The following is a 13,059-nucleotide window of genomic DNA, read 5'->3' on the forward strand; positions in this document are numbered from 1 at the left end:
CATTCCCCATTCAGTAAAGCCAGAGCCAGATGGGACCCTGTGAGAGATGATAATAATACCAGACACTGCTTACTTTGATTGGCCTCTGGTTCCAAGTCTTCTTGTTGTTAATTGTGGAAACTGTTGTCTTATTATCTGTGAATAAAGAGAACTGATATTAAGACAAATGGAAATGCACATTTACCAATGCTTAATTTAATATGAACTTTTAAGACAAAAAGCAGAAAAACTGTACTGTGATGTCAACAAAATATGTGGTAGGAGAAATCAGAAATAAAGCTCTTGATTTATTCCATTTCTGAAAGGCGGAAAAAGATTTTAAACTTCACTATAATTTCATTAACTACCATTAATTTAAATACTTTCAGAAGTTACTGGAATAGAACACATTTCCTTTAAAATCTAAGATCAGTTCTGCCTCTAAACTAAGGAGCACTGTAATTAGAATTGGCCTACTACTTGTGTCACTTTGCAGGATCAACAAAGTTCTCTACAGACCTTCACAAACCAGCCACTGAACACTTCTTATTCTAAAATATGATTATCTAAAAAGGTTTTTGTGTTTGACAGGGGCATCACTTCTTCCAGGGAAAACTCATCATGGCATTTGTAAAGATACCTCATAATCAATTTATCCTCTATGGAAAACAAGTGGATCTCAGAAATAGCAGGATGCCATCAAGAATCCAAACTCTAGTGTTTTGGCAGACATTAAAAGAACATTGCTATTGCAACCGAAATCTTCTTCAGGGCCAGTTGCATTTAAGGAAATAAATCAATGAATGTAGATTGCGCCTTAAGTCACCAGAGCCTCTATCAACCAGGCTAATCCTGATGAAAAAACTTTGCTGTTGTTGCTGGAAAGGAGATGCTCAGCACCTCCCAGGACTGAACTAGATTCTCACTGGAGTCTGCAGTAGGAGGAAAAGTTTTCTGCCAGAACAGTCATGCAACAAAAACTGCAGTAAGCCTTGAAGATTTACTTGTAAAGGAGTTCCTTCCTTTTAAAATCTGTAATCCATTTTAATTGTGTTTTTGTTATATAAATTGCTAAATGCTTCCTCACTGGGGGGTAACACCAACCAATATTAAAGGAAAACAAGCCTGCAAGATGGAATATAACTGTTCAACTAGGAAAAAGTCAATTAAAATCGATTAAATAATATAGATTTTTTTTCTCCATTAGCCATTTTGCCACCATGATAAATATTTAATCCTGATTGATGACTGAAAGCTTTGGAACATGTATTTAGATCAAAAGGTGCTATATAAATAAAGACATTACAATGTCATATATTTGACCATTTCTTCAGTACTTTTTGGGGGGTTTTTGCAAAAGTACAACCATCTTTCCTTAGTATCACGTAAAAATTGACCTGTGTTGGTTTCCAAGAGCTTTGCATAAGGTGGCTGATGTCAAAAATGCAGCAAAGACTCAGAGTCGCTAGGTTGTTCAGCTTTAATTTCTGGAGCAAAACTTCAGCAAACAGTAAAACACTTTTGTGAAGCTGTGAAAGTTCAGCCTAGCTGTTTGATAAATGAGCAGACAGGCAAGCAGCCCTTCTTTCTTTTTTTGTATGGATTCAATGAAGCCTGCCTAAAGAACACCACATGCTGTTCCAGCTACTGATCTAACATTCCGCAACATCTCAGCCTTCCAAATTCCCTTTAATTACACATTAATCCCACCCCTCTCTCTTTCATTTTCTGCAGACAGGGTTGGGGGCTCCACAAGGCTGTGGGAAAAAAGGCAGTGTTGAAGAACTACTTTCTGAGGATGGTTTTTTTGGGCTAGGGGATTTTTTAAAGATTGGTTGTGTTAGTTTTTTGATTGGTTTTTTTGAGGGCTTTTTTTGTGTCAGTTATCATTCAGAAAATACCATCTCTCTCCAAAAGCTGCTCTTACAGTAGTTCATTTAATATTAAGAGATAGTTTTACTCTATTTTTCCTCTTGGAACAGCATCAAACCATATTACTTACAGCAGTAAGTATAAAAACATATATAAACATATATATTAACATATATATAACATAAACATATATATTAACATATAAGTATCACAACATATTACATACAGCAGTGGAGTGTTACAATGCACACTGTAAATACTATTTTATGAACCATATGCTGTGGGAGTTACTGGGATTTAAATAAATCAGCCAATTTCTACATACCAGGGCAGAGGTGATCAGGAAAACAGAACAATAATGAAGCAGTTGATCAGATGATCCCTTTTCCTTTTCTTTGTTTATTTTTCAAATCCAGCACATTTGAAATGAGATGCACCTCTCAGAATGTATCTTAAAAGTATGCATCACTTAAAACACTATTTCCCAGTAATTTACAAAACAAAACAAAGGAGAATAATCAAGCAAAGCTTTGGAAAAAAAGTTAGGACTACATTCTCTAATTCTGCATATATAAAATATAAAAATGTATACTTAAAACTAGGTGCTTGTACACACGTGCATGGTTATTAATATCTGTGTTTGAAATAAAACAAGTCAAGTACTAAAAGAACTCTGTTCATATAAATGTATATATTCAGCTATGCTTATGTAAATCTCTGTGCAATGATACTGGTAAAGGCAGGAGGATTACCCTTGAAAGGGGAGAGGAAATCAGCTCAGGCAGGACAAAGTAGAGTTCACTGTGCACTGAAATCAGTGGAAAAAGCAGAGAACCAAATATGTGGTTTTCAAAAATTTTAAAAATTTCGTTGTCAACCTGAAAAATTACTGCACAAATAGGTCATTGTTAGTTTAATGTTTATTTATTTTTAAAGACCTATAGACAAAATGTGTTGATTTTACAGTTGTGTGGGGAGGGAAGTGGGTTCTAATAGTCAGACATGACAATTAGGTTTGGATCTGAAAATCAAGTTGGATCATTTTCCTCCCATCACTGCAGTGAGGTTTGCACAAGCAAATGAATCAAGACCAGACCACGCAGTCGGAGCTGCTTTCTGAATGGAAAGTCCCTGCTCTCACAGCAATTCTGGCTTCTCAACAGAAACAGTGGTAAAAAGATCTCATGGGTGGTATCCAAGGGAATTTTTGAGCGAACAGATCTTTTACCATTGTCCTTCAGTGGAGCTAAAATTTCATCTCACACTTCTCCAAAGTGACCATAATTCCAGCTGCTCTGTAAAATCTGCTGAGTAAAAAGGTACAGGTTTTACATTTTCGAAGTTAAATTTCACCTAAGTCACATGGCAATTTTGACTTTTGGGCATTATTTTAGGCTACCTGTTTTTTTGGTTTGAAACACATGTAGACCAAGAATTTCACATGGAAATAGCTTCTGTCCCTACTATGTTAGCCTCAGAAAAAAAAATGTTCCTGCAATTTCTTTCTCAGTTACTGAACTTCAATGTGTTCTCCCTCTCTTTTCTCTGTACCCTGCTTAAGACATGATCTTGCCTTCTGCCTACAGATCTTCTATGCCTTTCTTGATTAAAAACAATAATATCAAGAACTGCTTTATCTTCTAGTGAGTGCTTACTGCATACATAAGACGAAGATAGAAGTTATTACATTATAAAACAACATATATATGGTTTATACTTTTTCAGGGTACTAGTATATCCAGGTCAGCATTTGTTTAACATTGCTTCAGACAATTCTGACAAATGGTTTGGAATGTCTGTGCAGGCAGATCACATGGGGAGATAACAGGATTTTTATCCCATTTCAGCTTTTTAAACCTAGCAGAGGTCTCTGAATAAACCTGAATTAAATATCTAGTTATATTTTTGGTTATTCTTAAGGCAATAAAATGAAATGGGTTACTTGAGCATCCATGTAAAACACAGAAAACTTTATGAGCAACAACTAGAAAAGTTCCTCTGTAAGAGTCTGTATTAGAGTCTGCACAATCTATTAACCTTAGGCACTGCTAACTGCAGGAGCTGTTCTGTTACCCACAAATGGCTGCAAGGGTGCATTCCTTCAACCTGATTACTGCCAGCTGTCATTTCTGCCACTGCCTCTCTCCCCACATCTCCAGTACTGTAACATTACAACACAAGCAGATTCAGGCTCAGCATTTAAATGAGGAATTACAGAATCACAGAATGGCTTGAGTTGGGAGGGACCTTAAAGATCTTCTTATTCCAAACACTCTGCCATGGGCACAGACATTCTGCTGTCACCACTATGCTGTGACCCATCACTCCTCATCGCATTCACTATCAAACTGTGAACTCGTATGTTTCCCAATTATTCCATCTAAAATCATCTAGGATATGTCAAAACAAATCAGGGAAAAGAAATCTTATAAAGCATCTTATGTATTTGTCTTCATGCAAACAAATAAGGATGGAAGAAACCAGAGATGTCTGGAAACTTCTGAAATAACTCTTTTCCTCCCTCCTTTGTCAAAATATAAATTTTACTCTGGGGCAACAGGTGGGGGATGGCTTTTAAAAGTCTTTTCGTTAGAATGTTTTAAATTTCTGCTTTTCAAAAGGTATGATGCACCTGATCTAGAGGGATGTTATTCTTCATTACTCATGTTCCTTTCTATTTGACATAATTCTAGCCTTGCTTCTAGAACTTCACGAAGTAGAGAAATAAGATCAAATTAAGTTGCAACCCAGCAATTGCACACTGCCAGAATGAGAAATGGATTCCAGGCCCTGCACTCCCTAGCTCTATAAGATTCTGGAGAGATTCTACATACCATGGTATAAATTCTCTTTCCACCCATAACAATTCTTCATAACAGGGCCTGGTTCTGCTCCTCTGAATTCAGGGTTAAGGTCCCATATCTAGACAGCATGCTTTTCTTTTGGGAAGAGAAGTATAGAAGATGTGTGTTTATTTACCAACTTCTATTGTGGTATTTCAGTCTTAATATTCTTTGCCCTGGCAGCAGCAAAGAAGTCAGTGATAACAAATATAGCTATATTCTCACAGAGGTATGCTTTCCTTATTCTCACTGCTATGAAACACAAGCAACACTGAAGTCCTCAATCTTTTAAGAGAAAGGGTCTTTGGTTCATTTGTCTTTGACCCAGTACTGTCCCTGTCTTTCCAGGGTTTCCTCATCTGCTTCAGTGCTCTTCAAAATCCTGCTCTGAGACAGGTGTTATTATTAACAGCTGTGTTAAGAGGTTCCTTTTGGCTCAAAATGGCTTGGGGCTGATTCAGCATCATACTGTCTTGAGGTAATGGTCAAGAAAATTTGCACCGAGAAACATCCACTGATAGGAAAGAGCATAATCAAAGTAGCCCAAAACACCATTTCTGTCTCTCAAATCCACCAAACTGAGTAAACAAAAGGAGAAGAGGGCATGACTGTGTCTATACCTTCTCTACCTCTTGCTTTTTTACTTGCCTGGCCAGGAGGGAAGACTGCAATGTACAGGCTCAGTACTCTTGACTGCATATCTGTTGTCTGATGAGATTCTATTACCTTCCCATTTCTCTCCACGTACTTTCCTAAGTTTTGGAATAGGGCATGGTCTAGCTCTAGGGTAAGAACTTGTTTCTAGAACTGATATGGCTCAACTGATATTGCAAAGCAAGGCAGAAAAACCTGCTGGCCTTTTCTCTAATGTCCGTGCCCAACTCTGCCTGCTATGGAGATTAGGTTCTGTGAGGAACTCAAACTGAACTGGACACTTCAATGAAGCTTGCAAGACCTCTCCTCAAATTAATCTATGTAAAACAATATCCTCCTTCAGCAGTTTCTCTGGCCAGATGGAATTCAGCCTAAGGCATGATCAAACAGATTACTGCATCCCAACAAAGCTGCAAACACTGAGTGCTCTGCCTCAGATCCTTAGCTGAGCTGCAGCTGTCATTGTTGAGGCAGGACAGGAACAGAATGACTCTAATTTAGAAGGCAAGAAAGAATTTATTTATTTCAAATGCACCGCTCTATTTATAGAGAACATTGTGCAGACTAATTTCATTGGTCTTAGAGTAAAAACATCTCACACCATTGGTGCACTCTGAATGACGCATGGTAGCAAAACCTATCTATAAACAATGTAAAAAACAAGAGAGATAGAGAATTATTTACATTCTTTTCTAACTCTCTCCCAGGTTCTAGCCTGGTAGAAACTTTTCCTTTCTCTCTGACTGAACTGAGAATACCCATATGCAGCCACTTTTGATGCTGACTTGCTGAAGCCAAGCAGATCTAAAACCCTGCACAACTCACCCTGCTCTGTACTGGTGCCAGCACACTGCCTGCCATCACCCAACCTATCTGTGGGAAAAGGCTGAGTGCCAGGATCCCTGCGCTCTAGCAGACCCTGAGCTGTAAGCACAGCCTCTGGGACATGTTGACAAGGCATGAGGTAAAGCAGCCCTGGGGCCACTCCATGCTTAAGGCCTAACTGGAAGCCAGATCCTTGAAGTGGCAAAGTCACTAAAAATCCCATTGCTGTAGGGCACTGAGAAAGGAAAAGTCACTCCAGAGAAACTGAGGTGTCCTCGCTGGTTTTCTTATTCCCCAAGCTTATGAAGAAAAAGGCAGTAGTCAGCAACCTGCAATAATACAAGAATCAGCTCAGTAGAGCCAAGGGAGCAAAGACTTTTCCAGCTACACTGCAGGACCACCATTGCCCACACCAGCATGACTGCTTGCTTCTGCAGGACTTGTGTTATTACGGTCTCATCAGAGGAGCTTGGCCTAGAAGATACAGAGTTGGGAAGAAAACTCATACTGCTGGTAACTGTTCTTTAGTCAGGAATCCTAGCTGTTCAAAATGGATGAAGCTAAACTGGGGACTGTTCAGATAGCACTGACAGACTCATTCAGTGCAATAAGAGAAACCACATCCTCACATTTACATTGATTTTTTCCCCAGTTCTATTTTTGTATTCAGTGTTGTAGAAATTGCTCATAATAAAGTAAGTGCTGTTTTAATCCATCAGAAGAGAGCACTAAGAGTAAATATGGCTTTGCTATACCAGTTACTTTTGAGGCTACTTAAGAGAAAATTGAGAGTAAAGAAATAAAAAACACATCTTCAGGAGAAGTATCTCCTTATGAGCAACAGCAGGCAATTTCCTGATAATGTGCATTTCAATACAAAGACAAATCAGAATGCAATCACATCACAATGTCATTACCAAGGAGGATTCAATAAAGGTCTTTTCTGCCCTTTTCAAACTTTAAAATCATATAGCATAACAGCAAGAAACTGTAAATCTTATTTATCCTAGTCATGCCTGGAGGAACAGTCCTGAAAGCAAAACTGGGCATAGAGACAGTGCATCGTGATGAAAAAGGAATCTAGCTGGTACAGCTTGTACCTCCCTGGAGCAAAGTAAACTATTGGGAAAAAATAATTCTTTCCTAACCAATATTACAAGTCTATTGTGGACTTTGCTTGTTATCTAGTGAAATACATTCACTGGAATCTAATTTTCACTTACAGCAAAGCCAGTCAGGGAGCAACAAAATTTGTGAGAACTTGCATCCATGTTAAACCTCTTTAAGATGCCAAAATGATGTAAAGGGACCTCAGGCTGGGGGAGAACCACCCTGAGAAGTGTCAGCAACCTTAGTTTTCCTTTTCAAATATTAATTTGTTATTGCTTGTCAAAAGACAAGGCAGAAAGCCCCAAAAGAAAAGGAAAAAAAAAAAAAGAAACCAGAAGAGGATAGTATTTATCCTCCAGGGGGCACATGGGAGTTGGGAAGAACTCAGCTTCATGAGGATGCAAAGCGGTTTCACCGCAAATCTCACAGTGTTCTGGAGGAGATATGTGGCAGGGCACGGCAGGGGAATTAGCACTGCCCAGTAAATTCAAAGCAATGAACTGAAGACACGGAGGATGGGAGAGATCGCTGCAGATGGGGAAGATTATATCTTCGAGGGTCCTGGCTAATAAAACAGTGTACATACAGGGTCACAAAAGAAACAAGAACAAAAATCAGTGTTGGAAATAAAAGTGAAAGAGAAGCTCAAAGAATTGCCAATGCAGCTAACAGCTGGGAGGAATGGTAGAGCCAGGAGAGTTTTATGGCACCCACCCCTACACAATGGCTACTGAGGGCTTTGGAAATGCTCAAAACATTTCTGCTTTTTTTGATTTAGTGAAGGTCCTTATTAAGAATTATTTCATTTTTGCAATTAAACCCAGTAAGAATGATAAGTCAGAGTCATCATCCACCATAATTCTTTGCATAGTTAATAATCACCAGCATTTTATGTCAACATATTGCTCAGATAAAACCCAAAACAAACATACAACTGTACAACTTTCCCTGCAGCAAGCAGGGGCAGAACTTTCAGCTCGAAACACCTTACACTGCTCTCCAGAGCTCCAAGGTCCCGGAGCAGAGCCCAAGGCATTGGCAGCACGGGGCTGAGAGGCACAAGGCTGCCGTCCTTTTTAAGTGACCTCAGCAACAGGGCTTTCACTCCTCCTGCCTGCAGCCTAATTCACAGTCTGAACGCGTGCACTGTGAGAGAGCTTGCTCTCATATGCAACATTTAATTGTTAATAACTCCGTGACACATCTGCCCTGCCTCATTGTACTTCCCTGTCTTCTCACTGGTTGCATGGAACATTTTTACTTTTTCTGCCTCACTTTTGCATGAAATCAAAATATAATATGCTTGGCTGTCTACAGTAAGAGCAGGAGTTTAAGGTTGGACTCTGTACCTGATGCTGAGCTGTAACTATCTAATTACAGGGCCCTCCCTAATTACTATTTAGTCAAGGTATATAAGAGAATACTAGCTTCTGTCTTTAGCAGACAATAAAAAGTACTGTAATGACAGACTAGGTAGCATAGCAGATTGGCAAATGCTGGTATAGATAAAACTGCGTGTAATTTTTGCATGTTAAATGAGTAAGTAAAACACTAAAATCTTGACTAACAAAGTTTCAGCTCCCTTTGTCATATGAGAAATATGATATTAATATCCCATTAATAGGCATATTAGAGTATTCCTGATTTTATATATTCTTTATGTGGCTTAGGAGTACAGGCTGCTGTTTAAAAGGCATTTAATTATACAGTATTTCTGTTCTTTGTTCTTCTTGTTCCTTTAATTGCTATTAGCTTGGTTTCCTGAGAAAACAGTCTGTATTACTGTCTCTCCATTAATCTCTCTACTCCCCAGACCAATTTTGGTTTCATTAGTGCAATATTACCAAGTGTCTGAGGTCCAGCCCATGTCCTAGAGGTTTAACAGAAAACACTGTTACTTATTACAGTTTGTTTTAATGTGCTAAACTCCACATCCTTTCTAAAAACTACCAGAAAAAGCCTTAATATTTAATATTGCCCACAGAGCTAAAGTTCAGAGATTAATTATAAATTCAGTGTGGTCTACTGAAAGGCGAACTGTCTGCAATTTCACAGAACAACTAGCTCCTTTCTCTGGAGGAAATGACAGCTGCAGGGCTCCTGATGTTTCCCAATGAGGACAAACATGTCCAGGGTCTCTGTTGCAGCAGCTAAGTGCAGAATGCCTTAAACAGCACCTATTTCACTGCACTGCTTCAACTGCCTCCAAGGCATTTATGCAATTCACCTTGCCAATATGGTATTTAAGTCACATGATAGCAAATGTTGGCTAAAACATCATACATGTACATGCTCCAAAGGAGAAAGTGTCTGTAAGCTATTGAGAGAATGCAGAGGTGCCTTGCAGATCTTTATACCTATGCAGTACATTTTGTTAGCAGTAACAGGCTGGGAAGAATCAGTGGGGTCTGCTCAGGTTCTGCAGATGGAGAATCTGGTTTAACTTCAATATTTTCCCCCCTGAAGTCTGAAGTTTCTGGACATACCAGTGCAGAATTGCCAGTTTCCAGATGCAGAAGTTATGGCCACCCAAACTACTAGTGTGAAACAGTACCATGATGATTGTGTAGGGCTTCCTTCCTCGTCACAAAAAAGGTAAAAAGTTTCATGCAACACTGCTACAGAATTCTTTTGCAACAGAGAGTAAAACACTTGGACCACAGCACATGAAAAACACATTGGAATGCAGTGACTTTTGGATGGAAACCATAGTACCTGTCCTGCTAGGTCAAGAGACTTCTACCAATGAACAGGTCTATGTATGAGAGGCAGGAGAGAAGGGGGATGAAGTATTAAACAGGGTAACAAAACTGCCACATACTCATAAACAGTGAAAATCCTGATAAATTTATGTTCTGATGGAAAAATTCTGCAATATTTACACCTTACAATTTACAGAAGTTCTTAGCAGCAGCAGAAGTAGCATGGTGTAAACTTGAGCTATGTTCCAAGTGTGTGAGTCTGCATGAAATCTGTTTCTTATTTTCACTGTTCCTAAATTACATGTTGCCACTATATTTATCACTTGGTAGCAATAATGTGTACAATGAACAACTTCATTCACAATTCTGTAGTGTATTTAAACAAAAACCTGACACAGAATCCACTGAGTTATGCAGGTCTTCAAGACACAACAAACATGGTAATGTTAGAACATGATACACTTTATTTTCCTTTCCAAGCTGCCTGACCTAAAGATGCACTATAAAAAATGTCACCTCATTAAATACATCCTTCACCTACTCTTTACACAGGCACTTACCCTAGAAATATTTTTCTTTCTTTGAATACCCAGAAATTCTATAGAACAAATGTTGCAAACACTAAAAGAGAACAGCTTGAGGGACAATGGGCTTCAGATTCATGCTGGCAAGCATTTCAAAAACAGTGGCAAACTCTACACTTTGTTTTTTTCACAGCCTACAGGTTTTAAAGGCCTGTGACACATTCTATGGTAGAATTTCAGTTTTAAATATTATCCTGTTTTTCACTGAGAGGAAAATATCACCTGACCAGCAAATCCAAAATATAAACTTTATGTAACCTTCTAGCCAGATATTAACACCTGCTACCAGTGTAGAGCTTTATTGCTCACACCCAGATGATGCACAGCTATGTCTGTGCTAGGAGTGCATCTCCACTGTGAATCTGGAGTTAACCAGAGTGGTTCTTACTAGAGCAAGATTGGAAAGGGAAGCATGAGGAATCACAGTGAGAAGATAACTTGGATAGCTTGGCAGCCTGTACCTGCGGTGCACATAAAAAGCAGCTAGATGTTTTCTGGACTTTCACATCTGGAGGCATTGTACTCCACCATGACAATTTGCCACATCATTTGATATCATTAATTCAAGAATCTCTATATTATGCTTACAAGAACAGCACAGACATGCTTCAGAACTCAATTTTACCCTTCTGTTTTTAAAAATTATACATTTGTTTAAGCAGTGCAGGTCATAATGCAGATGCATTTATATTGGCTTGTATTGAAATTGCAATTCAATTTTAACTGCCAATTTTTTGTACCATACCACCATCAGCTAGGCTTGGGACTGACGTACTCTGGAGCCTAGCCATGGTTAGAAATTATTCCAACCATCAAAATACTTAAAATCATAGCCTTTGTCCAATAACATGAATACACAAAGAGATTTCATTCATACACCTGTCTCTAACAGTAAAATATTTAGTTCTTTTCAGTAGTACAAACTCACCTGAACCAGGTGAGATTTTAAGGTGTCATACAGCAGTTTAGACTTACCTTCCCAAAGCTGGCAGCATTAACAGGTTGTGTGTCGTTTTTCTCACAGAAGTCCAAGTAATGCATGTAGAGAGCACTTCGAGGAATGCAAACACCTTCTGCAATCTCATAGTTCTCCTCCAGCCTTAAAAAGCAAATATCAAACAGAGAGAACTGCAAGTATGTTGGCTGTCCTGTAGGGTAAACAGTATACAAAGCTTCACCTTTTAAGACCAAACATTCTGACTTCCTCTTGTCTACTAAATATTGCCTGCTTTGTTCCTAAGTGCTCCTTCCAAATCATTCCCATAATACTTACTTGCTTAATTTGGTTCACACTTGTTATCAAAACCATAGGCTGTGAGTTCCCAGCAATCTGTTATACCTTAAAAGCATCCTGCAGTACACAAATATATGTACAACTATGAAACAATAAATATTCCCTGAGGGGAAGCATTCTCTCCTTCTTTACAGAAACATCACCTTTGGTTCATGACACTCTTTTCACTCCTGTCCAGCTGCAAAATTGCTTACCTTGAGGAAGCAGGTATAGCTAAAGCAAATAATTTGCTACTACTCAAGAGTGTCCACAAAATCCTATTGTGTAATATTTTCTTGGTATTGTTTATGGGCAAGGTGAAAAAGCAAAAAGAAAGCACAATCTGGATACAATGCAGAATACAATACAATATAATCTGGAAAAAAAAAAACAGTAAAATAACATTCTCTTCTTCCTTTTAGAAACTATCCTTATTTTTTCATACATGAAAATATAACTATAAAATTTTAAATTATATGTCAAATATATGAGCAGGCATATGGTTCATCTTTAAATCTCCAAACTGGTCTCATTACAAATCTATAGATTAGAAGAAACATTACTTTCAAATGTCATTTTTATGATTGCTGACCCAAAAATGTTCAAGAGATATTTACATACACTTAACATTAAACCATAATTAATCTTGTCACTGATGGTGTCAGTCATAGACATCTACAGTCACATGTGTTCTTGTCTGCCTTGCTAGGTAAGGGAAGAAGTTAGGTGTAACTTCCTCTTAATTTTATTAAAAAATAAATATGTATTCTCAAAAAACTCCAGTTTTACATCAAATAATCCCCTGCCATTTGTTAGCTGCAGAACACCTTCCAAATATCTTGTTTATCTCCTTCATTGCCTTTTTCAGGACCTACCTGCCTTCCATTTCAGTTATCGTGATCATTTGTGACTGCAAACTATTTTAATAAGATATCCGGCTAGATGAATGGAATCAGTTTGTATGGGCAAGATCTATTCTTCCCTGGTTTCTACAGAAATATCATCATGGCATCTTTCCTCAATTTCATAGTGCTCTAACAAAACCTCCTTTCAAAACCTGGAGAGTTCGTTTGTATACTATAGCTGCTAATTGGAATGTCAGCTTCCGTGACCAAGACAGGACAGAAAGAAAAGCAGTTAATTATTTCTCTTCATATCTGATGAATTTTTCTCTTTTTCTCCTCTCTTTCACAGAGAGTCATTAGTCTGACACTGAA

At 38.3% G+C, this 13,059-nt stretch overlaps 1 protein-coding gene across 3 annotated transcripts in view; it reads right to left on the reverse strand.

Moving 5' to 3' along the window:
- Positions 1-13,059, reverse strand: part of RFX4 (regulatory factor X4) — an 86,628-nt gene that overhangs the window by 43,320 nt on the left and 30,249 nt on the right. For 2 of the 3 annotated variants that reach the window (XM_053942999.1, XM_053942998.1), the window contains exons 4-5: positions 11,545-11,668; positions 74-135 (exon numbers count right to left, since the gene is read on the reverse strand). In XM_053942999.1, coding sequence (XP_053798974.1) covers positions 74-135; positions 11,545-11,668 — 186 coding nt within the window. Of the gene's footprint in view, positions 1-73; positions 136-11,544; positions 11,698-13,059 lie in introns of all 3 variants that reach the window. The other variant, XM_053943000.1, reaches the window with a different exon arrangement.

The sequence above is a fragment of the Vidua chalybeata genome, chromosome 5, assembly GCF_026979565.1.
Source record: "Vidua chalybeata isolate OUT-0048 chromosome 5, bVidCha1 merged haplotype, whole genome shotgun sequence".
In the NCBI taxonomy this organism is placed as follows: domain Eukaryota; kingdom Metazoa; phylum Chordata; class Aves; order Passeriformes; family Viduidae; genus Vidua; species Vidua chalybeata.